The 18,047-nt window shown below is 35.8% G+C and overlaps 2 protein-coding genes across 3 annotated transcripts; one reads left to right on the top strand and one right to left on the bottom strand.

The window, feature by feature from the left end:
• Positions 1-9,055: 9,055 nt before the first annotated feature.
• Positions 9,056-13,471, bottom strand: LOC117206360 (venom acid phosphatase Acph-1-like). 2 transcript variants are annotated; one of them, XM_033445629.1, is made up of 7 exons: positions 13,264-13,471; positions 11,999-12,051; positions 11,562-11,666; positions 11,225-11,490; positions 10,937-11,093; positions 10,398-10,727; positions 9,056-10,014 (listed from the first exon to the last, which is right to left on the bottom strand). In XM_033445629.1, exons 1-7 carry the CDS (start codon positions 13,265-13,267, stop codon positions 9,817-9,819), a joined length of 1,113 nt encoding a protein of 370 aa, XP_033301520.1. In that variant the 5' UTR covers positions 13,268-13,471; the 3' UTR covers positions 9,056-9,816. The 2 variants fall into 2 exon arrangements, with proteins under 2 accessions (XP_033301520.1, XP_033301519.1); XM_033445628.1 differs by lacking the exon at positions 13,264-13,471 and having other exon boundaries at positions 11,999-12,214.
• Positions 13,472-15,135: 1,664 nt separating this feature from the next.
• LOC117206335 (cleavage and polyadenylation specificity factor 73) lies at positions 15,136-17,648 on the top strand. The gene has a single exon (XM_033445580.1). It carries the CDS (start codon positions 15,553-15,555, stop codon positions 17,611-17,613), a length of 2,061 nt encoding a protein of 686 aa, XP_033301471.1. The 5' UTR covers positions 15,136-15,552; the 3' UTR covers positions 17,614-17,648.
• Positions 17,649-18,047: the final 399 nt, after the last annotated feature.

The raw sequence follows: 18,047 nt of genomic DNA, 5'->3' as shown, positions 1-18,047 counted from the left end.
AACCGTGGAACGACCTAAGCATATTTCAAAGACGGAGAAGGAACGAATAATGGCGCTCATGGGAAGAAGAACAGTACGTGGCTCGCCGCGTACGATATAGTCGGGACATAATGGTTGGGGTAGCGAGGTTGGTGGGGTTAACGCCGGGGTAGAAGGCTACCCCGAGATCGGTACAAAGCTTGCTAATGGACGTCCATTGCTCCCGTCAAAGATACGTCTACTTATCAGCTTAATGCGCACGTACGTAAAATAGTAGAAACGACGAACAGGAAAAAAAGGATAGAACGATCCAAGCTGAAATTACGATTCGGTAACGTAACCTCGCGTCACTGGCCACCCGTTAATGGCAAAAAAAGAAAAAAAGAAAAAAGAAAAAAAGAAATCTCATTAACGTGTCTACAATGGGAAAAAATATTTTTTACACTATGATACGTACAACTCTAGCTGTACCTACTTACGCGTTCGTTCGTAATTCCTAATTCCACGTTAAAAGTAACTTGAGAAATTGCTCGCGCGAGTAAGAAAAACACCAACGACGCGAAAACCCCAAACGTAATCTTCTTTTAACCGACTGAAAAATCTAGCTTCCCGAACGTCGAGAACGGAGAAACAAGCCGCGTGAATTTTCAAAACTCGAACGTGTCTCTGCCGATGCCTTAATCGCCTTTAAATCGAGATATCGGATACGATAGACGCGAGATACGCGGAGAATCGAATGGAAATCGAAGGGAAATCGAAGGTGTACAGCGGGAGAAAAAATATCCTGTGAAGCTTGATCGCCGGCCGAAGCAAAATGGTTCGTCGAGTAGAAGCGGGAGAAACGGAAAAAGGAGACGAAGGAAGGGGCGAGTTGAGTTGGAAGAAGAGAGAGAGGAACGTCTTACTCTTGCTGGAAATGCACGACGACGAGACGCGACCCGACCGCGATGCAAAGAGAAAAGAGACGGAGAAAGGGAGAACGCAGCTCAGCCCGCGCACGGATGCTGCGTGCTTCTCCATTTTGTCTTAACGTGGTGTATGCGGTTGCTAGGCAACAGCCCTTACGCTCCATTCATATATAATTCAGCAGCCAATGCGGGCCACGCGAGTCCGCACCCTCGTTCAGTCATTCGGCTCCGCTCCGCTCTGTGAAACGCTGAAACAGTGGCTCCAGCTCCGCGGTTATGGTTATACAGCGCACGCACCTTCGCGTGCACGCATATTCCTTCTTCTTCCTCTGCTTGCCCCTCTTTTCCCTTCTCTTCCCTTCCTTTTTATCCAACCGCCCCCGTTTATTTTACCCTTAACTTACCCTTATACTCTCTGCACCCCCTCTCCTACCGCATGCCCTCTATCGCCACGAGCGTTCACGGTCTTGCTTTATGCACTTTTCTACGGTTTACAATCTTAGACAATATGTACGTCGTTTCGCCCTTTTCGCCTTTTTCGCCCTTCTTACCCCGCACATCGCGCACGGTACGTCGTCTTGCGTGTTTTTTAACGCGGCCGAATATAGATATTTGTAGGTCACTTTTGCTAGCTATATCTCCTATCTTGTATCTTCGATCTTTAAGTCTTTATATCGTTTGCGTGCGTTCGAAGGAGGTTTATACATCGGCTAAGCTATTAGCCGTTGTGTCAGACGATAACCTTGTTTTAGAAAGGAAAGGAAAAGTTTGTTTCTTTTAACCCTTTTGAAGTTAACGGAACGATACGTCTCAGGGTAGTTTTTAGAAAGACTACCACTTGCTCGTTGTAAGCTATAATTTGCCGATACCACTGAAATCTATCGATCTGAATCTCCTCTACTACCAACAAATCATTAAGTACTATCAAATCGTTCGCGTATATCTCTAAATCGTACAGCTTTTATCGTTCGAAATAACGAAAACTCACAAGTTTACTTACAAGTCGAACGTTCCATTTGAAAATAATTCCAATTCTTTAACCCTCGTCTAACGTTAGGAGATTGGAACAGTGATACTCGGCCAACGTTACTTATCAGGTAACGCGGTCAAGACCCGTTCGCTTTTCGCGAAAAACTCGTTGCAATTGGTCGCTTATTATTGGCTTATCGCTCGTTAGCTAGTTGTCTTCTTTCGTTATCGGCAAGAAACCGATTGGCAAGAATCGCGCTCGATTGCCGGCGCCGAGCGTAGAGGATCGCATCGGAAATGTAAAGGATAACTCTGTGCCGAGTTTGGTGACTCGTGACAGAAAGGGTGGACAAGCGGGAGGGCTCGATGCCGATGAAACCGGTTCGATGCGTGCGTCGAAAAAGACTTTAATCCGAGCGTCAACAGAGGTATTACCGCGCATCGGTGGCTCGACTCTTCTCATCCCTTCATATTCCCACCTCAACTCCCTTTAACCCCGACCATTGGCCACGGTATGGAGGCTAGCGAGCGAAGCGAGGAGTTGCCGTCCCCAGCTCACTCGCCTCATGCCATATTCATGGTTCATTATCATAGCGAATCATGGCCCATCAGCTTTTGATTGTCCGCCAGCGTTGTTAGTCCTAACTAATGCGACTGCAGTGACCACGATACCGAGGACGTCCGGAATGTTGTATCAGAGGATAAGCGTCGTCCTTCTCTAGCGATTATTACTTCTTTCCCGTGGACTTGCTCTTTCTTTTTAATCACACAGCCTGTAACGTGTATCTTTGTCTCTCTTTCTTTCTTTTTTCCCTTCTTTTCTTCTTTTCCCCGTTTCTTTTCTTCTCGTTTTTTTTTTTTTTGCGCTGGCGAGAAAAACTTTCTCACGTCCAATTTCGTCGAGTAAATCGTTTTGTTTCCTCCGAAGGATGTCGACGCGAGAGAAAAGCGACCGATATTGCTCGCAGGTAGCGAGAAACGACGATTAACCGTGCGTGGTCGTGCTTTTCGACGTATTTCACGCATTTCGCGAAACAACGTATACAGCTACGCGTGTACGATGCAAGTCGTTTTATCCTATCGACATGCGCGACGCCGATAGCATTAAAATTGTACGAAATTCCTATAATTTTAAATATACGAGTATCGATATATTTATGTACGTAAAGAAATCTACAACGTTGAATTCTTTTAAATATTTTCTAATACTCGCAGTAAGCTATATTTCCGCTACGATATGTACATGTATTACTCCCTTAATACGAAAGATCGCGTTTAAGTATTACTAGAAAATACATCCTTGCCACGGTACGGGAACAGCTCGTAATTTTAGTAATTCGCTTACAGGACGAAGTAACTCGGTTTCTACCTAATAACGAGAATCATTTACATCGTATATTCTTCTGATATCGTCGGAATACGGATCGCGTGGCTTCGGAAGCAGGATCTTCTTCAATATGTAACATGTTTCTTTAGTAGGTACAATGTTCGATAAAAGGATGCTGCCATAAAATCAAACAGAAAATTTTCTTTACTTCTATACATTATGCTGTCGTATGTATGTACATACGTTGTTCCGTCGATTCTGATTTCCTCCATTCTCTTTGGCTACGACCCCGCGTGTCTCGCCGTACGCTTTAAAAACTGCCATATTTTCGCTGACATTTTGCAAAATTATTCCCAGTATGACTCAAATTTCCAACGGATTAAATGAAATTTCAATTAATATCGTGAATTTAGATTCGAATAAATCGATTAAATTAACAGGTGCAAATACGCGATAAATTATTATCGCAACTATTTTCCGCGAAATAAGAAGGATTAATCGCATAGTCCAACTATAACAGTACGTGATCTATCGCTATGCATAGAGCAGCAAAATTATGCCTATAAATCTACGACACGGGATTCGGTCATTAGGTAAGCGAAAATATGTTGGTTCTCGGTTAATAAAATACCTTTTGGAAAATGTATAATAGTAAACGGTAGAGAATGTCGATGATATATCGGACGTGATGTACCGTGCGAAGTCGCCTGGTTGGACGATCTAACTAAGTTGGCACCTCGGACGGACGCCAAACGACCTTTTCCTCTCTGTCTCCCATCACTGCACCTTGACTCCTGCTCGACCACAGTTTCGCATTAAGTATTCACGTTGAACCCAATTTGCGTGCAAGGAGCGTTCTAGGAAACTGAGACCGCGCTACCATTTCGAATTCGACGAATTCCGAAGAAGAGCAGCTCCGAAAGCCTTTTCGGAAACCATCTGCCGTTTGTTACCGAACACGGACAAAAGCTGTTGGAAAATTCTGCATCCAGTATCGATTCCACCTCGGACAAAGAATAAAATAAAATACCATCTTAAATCATTCCTAAACTTCCTTCGTATTACCTGCATCTACGTGTACCTGTGGTCTATCGTCTTTTACGCTCATTTCCAACATAAAGTAACTGTTGGTTTAATTATCTCGCGAATCGGATCTATACGATAGAATCCATGGAAAATGGTAAAGAAAGAACGAATTCCGCGCCTGTGACGTAAAATGTTTTATATATATATATATATATATATATATATATATATGTATCTGTACGAAGAACGAATGGTATTATTCGAAATAAATAAAGGCAAAATTTCGAAATTGGACGACGATAGTTGCTTTCGTGGTATGAATTCCTGAAATTTTACGTAATACGTAGCATTTTGCGTAACGGCTGATCGAACATTTTTCGCCATCTAAAATAATATCCAGCTGCAAATTTTAGTCGGATTCCTGATGCGAGAGGGTTTGAGAGCAGGGATTTTCCTCGTTCATCCCACTCGAATCTGTACTCGAGGAACATCCCTAATGGGAACAGGCAATGGGTTGGGATGGGTTGACAATCCTCTAATTACTTTAAAGTAGTTTTCGATTCTCCAAGCACCGTCACGGTTATCGAGGGTTGCGAGCCAGCAATTTCAGTGTCCTTTAAACGAAGTCTTACTCGTGCATCTCCATACCTTAAGCCGTATTTTAGTTATGAAATAGGCGCTGTAAATTTTAAATAAAATCGCCTTTATTATTTTATCGTTTTTATCGTATTTGGAAACATTAAAATTAATTCTTACGACGTTCGAAATTGGTATAATTTTCTACTAGTCGATTTAAAAGAAAAAGCAAGAAATTATATAAAATATAATACGTTCGTTCTTACGGGAGATAAAAAAATACGTTCGTTAGTGAAATTGAAACGTGTTCTTGGTTAAACGAATTTTATCGATCCGCGTGTTTCTTTAAATTTTAATTTAGCTTTCGAAACTCGTCGATTCGTTAACGTCGATAGACGAAACGGAAAAGAAATCATCCTTTGTCGAATTATCGACGTAGCAGCAGCTCGACTTTCGAGATGCGGTTACCGTGTAAATTTACGTTCAACGGGAGCATAAAGGTGTGACAAGAAATGAGTTCCGAGACCTTGACTTAAATGGAGGCGAGCGTACGGGTAGTTGCTGCTACTCGTTGATTATTTATTCAAAGGGTATTACGGGCTCCACTAATTATAATTTATATCGTGACAGTAACAACATCGCATCGACCATACAGCTTCGGATGTGGCACCATATAAGCGAAAGTGCTAAGAAAACTTTACAAACACCGTGCATGGTAGTTGAACCCTCCGTTTATAAATATCTGCTGGCGCTTTACAAATGCGTTTCGCGCGTTAGATTAAAGCAAAGCGATTCTTGTATCTACGCGTATACGCGTAATAACGTAAAAATTCGATCGATCTGCAAATTGTCTGGAAACTCGAGCATCGTACTCGAACACACACCCTTTAACCCTGTCTCGTTGAGACTTAGCATTTAACCATCGATCGAACGTTGTATCCGGAACGCGATACAGGATATTCGAAAAGAAACGAGAAATCGAACGAATTCGCCTTTGGGTGGAAACACGAAAATCAGTCTCGGCGTGTAGCTTGATTTCGATCGAGCCCCACATAGGTAGACACAGAGAATGTGACAGACACGAGAGCCAGGAGCATGTACAGCCAATCAGCGGTTTTTCCTAGACTGGCTGTCATTCAGTCAGCCAAGTGGAAGGACAGGAACGGCTTGTGGTTCGGCTTTGGCATTATTCATTATGCAGCTCACAACACGCCGTCACCTGCCACCGCAGTCCTGCATATACAGTCAGCCTGCCATTGACCACACACGTGTACCTACGTCTACGTACGTGTGTCCGCTATATTAGCTACGCCTAGGAAGAATTTCCTTTTTTTTTTTTTTTTCGATCACCGCTTTCGTTCCAGTTCCGGCGATTCATCGCGAAAATTCGTTTTCCTGAGAATTTCGGTCAAACGTCGGGGAAACGAGTTGCATCGTCCGTTTATAAACCGGATTCTCTCTCGTTAGTTTCCAGACAAGACTAAAGATATCGCGGCTTCTGAAGATACACTGCTTTCAGAGATATTACAGCTTTGGATAGTTGGGCTTTTCGAAGAATTCTTCGTAAGAGATGGGACAGATTTATCTATATCGTAGTGATCTTTGTTGGCAGTTGGAAACATGACACACAGAGAAACATGTTGGGTGATTCGTACGAATCTTTAAAACAAACACCTGTTTACTATGTGCGATAGAAACGAACGTACGACTACAGTACCTACGAAACGACTGATGGAATTTTATAGAATTTTATAGTGTAGATGGAATTTTCAACGCATAGAATGTTATTCGTAGAAGAACGTTAAATACAAAGTTTTTCTCCCTAAAAGTCGGTTTTGTCCAAAGTACATATATTTCGTATACATAGAAACGATCGAATGACAGCTGTCACTGTGTTTATCTTATGCGCGAAGGTGTGATGTACGAAGGGTGAGTATTTTTAAGGGTGACCAGAGTGTAACAAGAAAAAACTTTTAAGCCCTAGGGTTCTCTACGAATTGGAAACGCACGCATGGAATCTCAAACAAAAACGGATAAAAGATGTGTAATAGCAAAATATGAAAAAGGGACTGTTACGTTTCGATCGTCGTATTCTTCTTCGACTTACTCGTGGTTGCTCGTGGTATCGCGGTAACGAGTCCCGGCAAGTTAAAGCTAACCAAACGACGATCTTTCGCGAATCTTAAGATTCGATAAGATAGAAAACAGGTTCCAGACTCCAACGAGATATAACAAACTCGGTTACGAAATATTTGTGGCACCTTGCGGAAGCCAGAGAGTCCAGCGTTCCGCCGATTCTTCGATTAGCAGCCCGTCTATGGGATTATAGTTTTACGCGTTCCGGCTAAAATTGACTAAATCAGAATTTTCTATAAGCTGATTGACGTATGAAAGAATGGTAAGCCGTGGAACGGATAGGTGGTCCGGGGGGAGGATGGATAATAGGCAGAAGCAGTAGTCGGATTGGTAGCGCGTAGCTTCCGCCACTGACAGCGGCTCCCCGTTCCCGATTCCAGTGGCAATATGTTTATACTAGACTGATAATGAATTCATGCTGTGCACGGGGCAAGCTACTTGTGAACAGGTTGCAGCAGCATTACAGATCGGATCGCGCAGATGCTCTTTTGTCGGCAGATGAGTGAGAGCCCAGGGGATGGCGGTGGATGATACGAGATCTGTCGGGGTCGAGGCAAGAATCGAGGGAATCGAACGTTTGCGAAGGTGTATGCTGTCCGTGTGACTGGATTCGGTCGAACGTGGAGGCGCGTGGAGGCGCGTGGAGGCGCGTGTAGACGCAACCGGCAGATCCCACGGGTCACAACGGGCAACCATTCTTCGGGCTTAATGACAATTCTGACTATTCTATACCGCTCAAATGCTCGTTTGCGCTTGTTTGTATGTATTATGATCATTTGTAGTTAAGTCGTCGTACTCGAACTCTAATCCGATCACGGGGATCGATTCTTCGCGATCTGTCCCGTACGAAGCCAAACAACGTGGAATAATTTCTCGGATCCAATGTACTCGTTTAAAACGTTTCGTTTAACGATATACGCGTGTATCTCCGCGTTAATATTTTCTCCGAAATATACAAAAACGTAGCATTTAAGAATGGCGGTAGATACGCACGTATACGTTTAGGGCGATATCGTTAGTAGCAAGAGAAACGTTATGAATTATACACCGCGTGTGTTGAGATCCGGTCGAACAACAAACACGGGTGGACGCGAGACGATGACCTTATCGAGAAATAAGAAGAAAATTATATAGGATACAATTTTTTCACACGATGTTTGATCATCGATACGCGTGATAGATTCGTAAAATTTTTTTTAAAACGTTTTTACAGCTGTTCCGAGACTCTGGCGAGCCATCGTACGTGCGTAGGTCGTCTTGTCGAACGAAACGATATTCCTTGCGTGAAAAGAAAATAAAATTGTTTGGATTGTTTTTCGCGGTGCGAGATCGGTCAACGAACGTCGGACGAGCGATTGGGACACGTACAGCGGCCACGATTGGAAGTATGCGTATGAATTGCGTGGAGTACGTATTGATTATTGTTTTAAAAATACGCAGTCTATGGCAAGTTGAAAATATTTATCAGTGACGAGTACAAAATCATTATTTGAAGGGATGGTTTTATATACGTGAAAGATACGATCGAACACGATCACTGATACTATAGTTTTGCCATAATACTAGATAATACCGCTAGATCGTGTAATTTTTACTAAACTATTACAAGCCGTGTTTCCAAATTTACAGAAATAGGTCTGGATGACAAGATGGTAATGAAATATTTATAAATATATATATATATATTAATACATATTTTACTTCCGCGTAATACTTAATATGTTATAAAGGCGAAAAGTGATCAGAGATACGTAGACACTTAAGTTGGAACTGTATGACTTAAACTTACTATTCCTACATGTACTAACGTGCATTTTACGCAATTAGCATTTCGTATACGTATAAAATATCGTGAAAAGAATTTTTATTGCAAATTCCTTTCGAGTAAATTTATAAGTTATTGTTCTTAAAGTTAAAATACTAATAATAGTATTAAAAATATGAATATTAATTATGTACTATATATTAAACTGTCGATTAAGTTGAAATCAACTAAGTAGAAAAGACATGCAAATCGGATGAAATAATATTTGTATTCTTGGCAATATTTTATATATATATGTGTGTGTGCGCGTCCGAAAATGAATACATCAATAGGAAATGTTTTTAAATTCGGCATTTTATATAATACATATTATGAAAGCGTGTTATTATTATATTTTTCCTGATTAAAAGAATTCTATATCTTAGATATAAGAATGTTATAACAATCGAGCACTAATTTTTATAGCGATTTAAGAATTATGCGTCCAACGAATATACGAAATTAAACTAGAATATAATGTATGTATCTATGTACATATTACGATCGGTTGGAGAAATTAAAAAAAGGGTCATACGATCGATAAATTTTTTTGTCATCGATGGTTGATTAAAATCATTTCGTTAAATATCGACAAAGATAACTTACCATAAATAATTATATCGTGCGTCGGTAAAAGGTAAAATGGCGTTGACTATAATCATCGGCTAAGATAATAGTTGCAAATTACCATCGGTTGTACATAATACATTCGGCAATTGTAGTTTTAACTTGAGTCAAGATATAAAATGTGTGATGAACAAGTTCTCAAAAATTAATCGAATACGTATCTAAAATTTAAAGTTTGCGTTCGTGATACATACGCGTGATAAAACAAACAAAATTGAATTTGTTTCGAAAGATTATTCATTGAATATAAGACAACTTGTTTCTTAACGAGCTTAGATTGAAAATACTTAATATTATAAGTACATATTGTTATCAGTTTGCTATGTTACGTCATTAGTTTACGATAGTTCGCGAAGGAAGTTCTATTTTTCATATTTCTATCTTTCATATTAATATATATCTTTCATATATATTAAGTGTTACTTCGTGTCGCAATTATATCGTTGTTATAACATGACCAACGTTTAATTAACATTAAGCGTTTCGATGTATAGTTTATGTAACTCTTCTTTCGATAGATAATCCCATTTGTGGTTAACTTCCTCGTCCGATGGAAGCAAGTCATTTACGATATTTAAATATTTTTCAATTGGACAAATTTCGTCGCATTCTGAAATTTTATAAACTTTCAATTCGTCCGTAACTCCGTTCCAGAATAGCATCTAAAAGAAAAAATAATACACATAATTGAATAATAATAAATTAAAATACGAATTAATCTTTGTTCCATCCAAACAAACGAACACATTGTCTAATATGCGTGCAACAACCAACTAAATTATGAATAAAATAGTTTTTGCTACCTCGTGTTTTCTTGCCAACCATAATTACCCGATTAATTACGTTCCATAACTTTTAATTACTAAGAATTAATATCCTTTCATCTTCGTACGAATATATATTAATCGGCAACTTTATCGATTTTATCGTTCACTAAGTTAATGCATTGGTATTACTATACTTCATATTAATTTTGTCTTAGCCCGTTGAATAAATTAATTCGATTATATACATAGTACATTGATAAATTATCAAACGTAATTACCCTGATGTAGACCTTGTTATTTAGATCCTTCAGTTTCTCAAATATAATCGCAGATCCATAAGGCGGTATCTCAGGCTCGGTTAAGTTGAGCGCTCTCACAACAGCAGCGACATTTACTTCGTGTCCGCTATACAAGTAAATCTTTCTTGGTCTATCGCGTTTCTCGTTTATTCGAATATTGTCAATGAATCTTCTGATAATCACACCGCCGTTCAATCGTTTCAAAAGCGGCGTGTAGGAACGTATTTCGTATTCTATCTTCACGATATCTTGTAGCTTTTTGGAAACTTCTTCGGTATACCATTCTGGCAATAAATGATTCATGGTTTGCTGCAAAATTATTTTAATATACATACATCCTGCCCGATTTTTTCAAATCTAAATTATTAAAATTTATCAACTGTATTATACGTTTCTTTGATTCAATTATTAGAACAAAATTCTTCAGTTTTATATCATTTTCGCTATAATCGTTACCAGGTATTACTCAAAAGGTAATAATTTTACAATCTCAGATTATAATAAATAATTGCTCGTACCTTTGCTACAAGTTGGTTGTATAGTTCATATGCCATATACGTTGTCGTTATATTCAGACCAGTCTTTTCGCTAAGCAGCTTGAATAGATCTCTATAGGATAGTAGTCTTCGAAGAATCTCTTCCGTATTTCTAACTTCGTCTACAGTTTTCATATATCTGTAAATAAAACATTTTGACTCTAATATTTTCATTTGCATTCTCTATATGTTTCTCTATTGTTCTTTCTGAATTTCCGTCTCTTTCGTCGATGTATGATAAAACAACAGGAAAATGTCTTAAACGCTTACAATGGGGAAAGATCGGGTTTCAGAATATTATCGATTTTCTCTGGCATATAATAAATCGGTATAGGCATCCACGATAAATTTTGATTCCACGTTTGCAGTGGAGTTGGATGATAGAGTCCAGCTAACACCAATTGAAGGGACATTTTCGTTCGGTCGTGATCCGTACTGTACGCATAAACGTCGCTGGGATGATAGATATCTCCCAAGAATTTACCATAACGTTCTTTTAACATCGTTCCGATCCGATACTCTCTCATCTTTCCTTCCTGAAAACAGTTTATTTATTATAACAATAACATTTTTATTTTATCGTGTAACGTTCGCAATTACCGCTTACGTTCGTCAGTTGAGCAAGACCCCACGGTTCATAAATTGATATGTTATGATAATCGACTGGCGATATTTCTTTTTCACGCGGTGTCCTATCTCCATGTCTAAATAACTGGGGAAATTCCAAGAATTATGAATAATATATATCGAGATATTTTCTTAATTTTTCTTAATAATTCTTGATTTTAGTACCAATTGTATTATTAACTATTCGCTGTTGTTATTGAATATTACATTTTCATGGTTAATATGATAACTTAAAACATAACTCGTTATCGAATGACTATTGATAAATTGTAATTACAAAGTAAACAGCTTTAAAATATATAAATCTTAAAATGTAGTTTAAGGAAATCTCACCTTAATTAACAATCCGAAGAATTATTAGGACAATAAACAATTAAAGATGGATAAAGTGAAATCAAATAAACGATTAATACTTACTACTTGAACCAATTCCAGGCTAAAATCCCCATCTGTTACTTGACAAAATGAACCTACCAGAAGAATAATTACCGTTAGGACTAATTTTATGCGAGACATAGGCGGAGAAAAGAATAAGTCTGTAAGATAGAAGCTTTAAAATAACTGTGTGCTTGAACCGTTTGGCCGTAGAATCGTAACTGTATACGCTATTTTAAACTGAAGTGACACTGGACTAGCATATACTCGTGACCTTTAGCATCTCGGTTCCTTTGCATGCACTGCTATTTCAACTTGTACCGCAAGTTGAACTTGCTGAATTATAACAAAATACATATATAAAAAGGTCGAAATTAACAAACAATTATTTAACATTTTTTAAATTTACAATTAATATATCATGTCCGATCATTTCTTGAAGTAGCATTTAAACTTATGGAATATCATATTTGCATCTGTTGATATTTGTAAAGTAGTAAGAAAGTTTGTCTATTACAAAAAAAGTTTAATTCTTTTTTAAATTGCAAACATAGTAAAAAATACATGAATGATATTATATATTTGGATAAAGATACGTCTTTTATTGCTTCGGCGGTTTTGAAATAAATTCATAAAATTCTCTTTTCAAATTTTAATTAAATAGTTTCACACGCGAATCACAAGGAAAACAAAGGAAAAATAAGCAAATAAAGAGTACACGAATGACGAAATCAATTCAGAATTTAGACATTCGAATAAAGATAATGTTTTTATCTATCTTAACGTCAATAAATAAGATCAGGTATCGTTATCATGTATGGATCTAGAATAAATTCTTAAAAGTTTTTCTCAAATTTTTCAGATAGTTTTAAATATACATACACTGTGGAGAAAAATGGGTAAACAAGAGTGATAGTTGCGAAATGTACATAGCGCAGTATATAGTGTAGTCGTTAGATTATATCCTTTGTAAATTTCCTTCTAAGAAAAGTGACAAATTTCTAAGAAGCTTGTAACCTCTTCATAAAGATAAAAGCTAAAATGAAAATCAGTTATTTTATATTTCGAATATAATATTTTTGTGTTTCGAAGATATCGTAATGTTTGTATTAATTTGCGGCAGTAGGAATCGAGCTACGTTTGATAGCACTATACACGTATCCTGATGCGACCTAGAGTTTCTACCAGTCAACATTATGTAATCAAATGTTAAAATTATATAATCAAATGTTGAGCTATATATAAGGCAAAATAGATTATAATACAGCACTGTAAGTATTTTAATGACGTATTTATGTTTTACGTACTCATATTAAAGTGTGAACTTTGCTCTTGAAGACACAACGCACTTAGATACCGTTAGTAGATAGATACAGTTAAAACTGATTGCCAATTATCTTGGAATTACGTTGTCACGAGTAATAATCCGTTAAACTACTAGCATAATCTATGGCCCCACTTTGTTAAATACCTACGCGATCGACAGCTGATAGAAATAAAAATATAAGTCTCCGCGCAAGGTTACGGTTGTTTGACTACAGACCAAATATTAAATATATCATAATATCATAATATCAAATATATGAAAATAAAGATATATAATACTTTTACGTGATATGATCTTCGTGAATGTTACAAATATTTCAGATTTTATTGAAATCTAATCTGGCGCGTTTTCATCCAGACAGTACTCGTAAAAGCGCCATCTTTCAATGTTAAACTAAATTACTCTCGGTTAAAGTTCACATATTTTTTCCGGTTGCAGATACATATTGACAAAGTATACAGAACGTTTCCAACGATTAATAATTTTTGGTAACTAAAAGGTATGTGTATAGATACCTATTATTCATTAAATATCGTTGATATAAATTTTATTGCTTTATATATCTATATATAATAAATTTATTAATTTAAATACATATAATAATGTAGGCATATGTATCTGCAATGTCACATTTATCTTTTTTAAACCAATTTTCTATGTATAAATCGTCAAAATTTGTTTAATCTGGTATTTAATTTTTTATATTCTTCTTTATCTTATATATTTCTGCTTTTATTTTAATTTTTTATATCATCTCTGAATCAAGTGAGAATGAAATGATAAAAATGAGAAATATTTAGGTTTTGAATTAAACATATCGTTACAAGGAGATAAGAGATGATATATAACTTACAAATAAAAAGGCAGAATAATATAATAATACAAATAATGTAACATATAAAATTATATGTTATAGAACAATCTATTTTCGCGCGCTTTGTTAAAATTGAATAGAACGTAAAGACACCACCTGTCGACAGTAACATGTACGCAGTATTTGTAATTTGATAGCGTCGGTTGAAATTTTGAATAGTGCGCGTAATTTTTCGTCTCGAACAAAAAGTTAAATATCTATGTTATTTTTATAATTAAAACAACTGCTTTTGCACATAGTTTACAAAAGTTGTGTATTCTAACGTGGGATATCAAATACATATGGATATTAGACGCTTGTACGGGAAGGAAATGAAAAATTCGAGTTGGCGATTAAGGTACGAGTTTTACATGTATAATTCAGCTTAGCCTTTAATTTGTAACGCTTTTATTTAATTAAAACCGATGTTATTCCAAGCCTGTTCCAATTAAAAATACTATTTTAAGGTTGAAATTCTGTTTAAAAGTTTTACACAGCTCGAGTCATTATATCGTTGTATTAAATTTAAGAAAAGACAGCGGAAGATAGAAAAATTTCCAAATTCCTGGTTTAAGAATCTATCGTGGTTTTATGATTAACGGAAATTCAGATAATTCTTTGTAGTGTATAATCTTTAGTCTTGACGTGTCTAATTTTAAAAGTTAATCTTACATGTATTCAACATTTACTACCTATAATCTTTTCTGGAGAAATATATAAATATTTTTATGTATTAAGTGGAAATTTCCAATTATTTTTCTACTAAAATTTATGAATAATTCAAACGAAGAGTATAATTTTATTTCTTTCTTTAATATCAAGTTAAATAAAATATATTTCATTTTTTGGAGAAACTAATATAAGTTTACATATTTACATTTCCGTTGTAAGAATTAAAATATTTGTTAGTAATGAAATATGTGCATATTGTGCATGTAAATGAAATTATATTAAATTTTATACTTACGCTTCCACATGTAGTATATTGTAATTGTGGCGCTTGTAAGCGGGTATTGAATTGCTCTATACGTACACAATAACATAACTTACGTATTAAAAGTTGGAATAAATTTAAATATTAACGTGATATTTTGTTTGTAATATACGAGTAACAGAGAAGAAGATTAGATTTGTTTAACTAATTTCATTGAAAATATCATTCATATATTTTAACCACTAAATCTGAAGTACAATTTTCTAACCTCTATTATCGCGTTACTTATTAGTTAAGTATATGATCATTGAAGATTCATTTTTTCTTTCTGGCGTAACAATAGGATATGTTTGTACAAACAATGTCTACAAACATAAGAAAAAACGTGTGTCATTTGTAACATAATTGGAACAAATTATACATGAGAATGTGATTTGTGAATAATTTTTATGATTGGATGATAATCACAAAATTATAAAAAAATGTCTGTGAAAAGAAAGCCAGAAACACAAGTGCCAGCCGAAGAAAGTGATTTATTATCGATTAGACCGCTTGGAGCTGGCCAAGAAGTCGGAAGGTCGTGTATCATGTTGGAATTTAAAGGCAAAAAGATTATGTTAGATTGTGGTATACATCCTGGCTTATCTGGTATGGATGCATTACCATTTGTGGACTTGGTAGAAGCAGATGAGATTGATTTACTGCTAATTTCTCATTTTCATTTGGACCATTGTGGAGCCTTACCATGGTTTTTACAAAAAACCAGTTTTAAAGGACGATGTTTTATGACACACGCCACTAAAGCCATATATCGTTGGCTCTTGTCTGACTATATCAAAGTTAGTAACATTGCGACAGAGCAAATGTTATACACTGAATCTGACCTAGAAACTAGTATGGACAAAATAGAAACTATCAATTTCCATGAAGAAAAAGATGTGTTTGGAATCAAATTTTGGGCCTATAATGCCGGCCATGTATTAGGTGCTGCTATGTTTATGATTGAAATAGCAGGTGTTAAAATTTTATATACTGGGGATTTTAGTCGGCAAGAAGATAGACATTTGATGGCAGCTGAAATTCCAAATATTCATCCAGATGTTTTAATTACTGAATCTACTTATGGTACACATATACATGAAAAAAGGGAAGATCGTGAAGGAAGATTTACAAATTTAGTTCATGAAATTGTTAATAGAGGGGGAAGATGTTTAATACCAGTGTTTGCATTAGGCAGAGCACAGGAACTTCTCCTTATTTTGGATGAATATTGGAGTCAACATCCTGAACTTCATGAAATTCCCATTTATTATGCTTCTTCTTTAGCAAAGAAGTGTATGGCTGTTTATCAAACTTATGTAAATGCAATGAACGACAAAATTAGACGGCAAATAGCTATTAACAATCCTTTTGTATTTAAACATATCTCCAATTTAAAAGGAATTGATCATTTTGAAGATATTGGACCGTGTGTAGTAATGGCTTCTCCTGGTATGATGCAAAGTGGGCTATCAAGGGAATTATTTGAATCTTGGTGTACAGATGCAAAAAATGGAGTTATAATTGCTGGTTACTGTGTAGAGGGAACATTGGCAAAAACTATTTTATCAGAACCTGAAGAGATTACAACCATGTCTGGACAAAAGTTACCATTAAAAATGTCTGTTGACTATATATCATTTTCAGCACATACAGATTATCAACAAACTTCAGAATTCATACGTATTTTAAAACCACCTCATGTTGTACTTGTGCATGGGGAACAAAATGAAATGGGTAGATTAAAAGCAGCATTGCAAAGAGAATATGAAGATGATCCTAATACAACAATGGAAATACATAATCCAAGAAATACTGTTGCTGTAGAATTATACTTTAGGGGGGAAAAAACTGCCAAAGTAATGGGCACATTAGCAATGGAAACACCAAAACCAGGGCAAACATTATCTGGGGTTTTAGTGAAAAGAAATTTCAATTATCATATGCTAGCACCTTGCGACTTATCAAAATATACGGATATGAGTATGAGTCAAGTTATTCAAAGACAGAGCATTTATTTTTCAGCATCATTGCCAGTATTAAAACATCTTCTAACTCAAATTGCTGGAAGCTTGGAAGTTGTAGATGATAAAAAATTACGTGTTTTTAAAAATATTGATGTCACAATTGATGGAAAAATTGTTACTATGGAGTGGATCGCAACACCTGTAAATGATATGTACGCAGATTCTGTTTTGACTGCAATATTACAAGCTGAGATGATGGAACAGCCACCCAAAGTATTACCAGCACCTACAAAAATGGATCGAATGCATTTTAAAGAATGTTTGATAGAAATGTTACAAGAAATGTTTGGGGAGGACTCTGTTCCTAAGATCTTTAAAGGAGAAAAGCTGTATGTAACAGTTGATGGGAAAAAAGCACATATAGATTTATTAAATTTAGAAGTCACCAGTAAAGAAGATGAAACATTTCAACAAATAGTACAAACAGCAGTAACAAAGTTACACCAATCTCTTGCACCTCCTTGTGATACAATTTAAGAAATATTTTTTTTAAGTTGCATATAAGATATAATGCTTGCAAGATTACTATTATGTATATTAATAGAAAATGTTGAACAACAAAGACTTTTATTTCTTATACAATTCAATGGTATTATACAACACAATCACTTATACATTTTTACAAAAATAATGATATTAATAAGTAAAAGTATAACAATTACTGTTCGAATTTTTTTTGTATAAATTTGAATCTTAAACTTTGTATCATATAAATCTTGATACTTTATATAATATGATTCAAATAGTAAAAATTGTTTGAAAATTCATGTTCACTAAATATTAACTTATTATTTAAATCTCGGTTTAATCTTCTGAAATATGCAATTATTTATATCATTTAAATATACAATTCATTGTTTCATATTACGATATAAAAAAAAAAATGATAAAAAACAGAATAAATATGTACA

Source organism: Bombus bifarius, unplaced genomic scaffold, assembly GCF_011952205.1.
Source record: "Bombus bifarius isolate JDL3187 unplaced genomic scaffold, Bbif_JDL3187 scf7180000008006, whole genome shotgun sequence".
Classification (NCBI taxonomy): domain Eukaryota; kingdom Metazoa; phylum Arthropoda; class Insecta; order Hymenoptera; family Apidae; genus Bombus; species Bombus bifarius.
The sequence above is the reverse complement of the archived record's forward strand: the minus strand, read 5'-3'. Positions and strand labels throughout refer to the sequence as shown.

What these genes read in the sequence shown, in the direction of transcription:
- LOC117206360 (XM_033445628.1), bottom strand. Translation starts at nt 12,097, where the DNA reads ATGTCTCGCATAAAATTAGTCCTAACGGTAATTATTCTTCTGGTAGGT. An exon ending in GCCTGGAATTGGTTCAAGTA is followed by an intron (nt 11,667 to 11,998) that starts GTAAGTATTAAT and finishes GAATTTCCCCAG; the next exon opens with TTATTTAGACATGGAGATAG. An exon ending in AAACCCGATCTTTCCCCATT is followed by an intron (nt 11,094 to 11,224) that starts GTAAGCGTTTAA and finishes TTTTATTTACAG; the next exon opens with ATATATGAAAACTGTAGACG.
- LOC117206335 (XM_033445580.1), top strand. Translation starts at nt 15,553, where the DNA reads ATGTCTGTGAAAAGAAAGCCAGAAACACAAGTGCCAGCCGAAGAAAGT.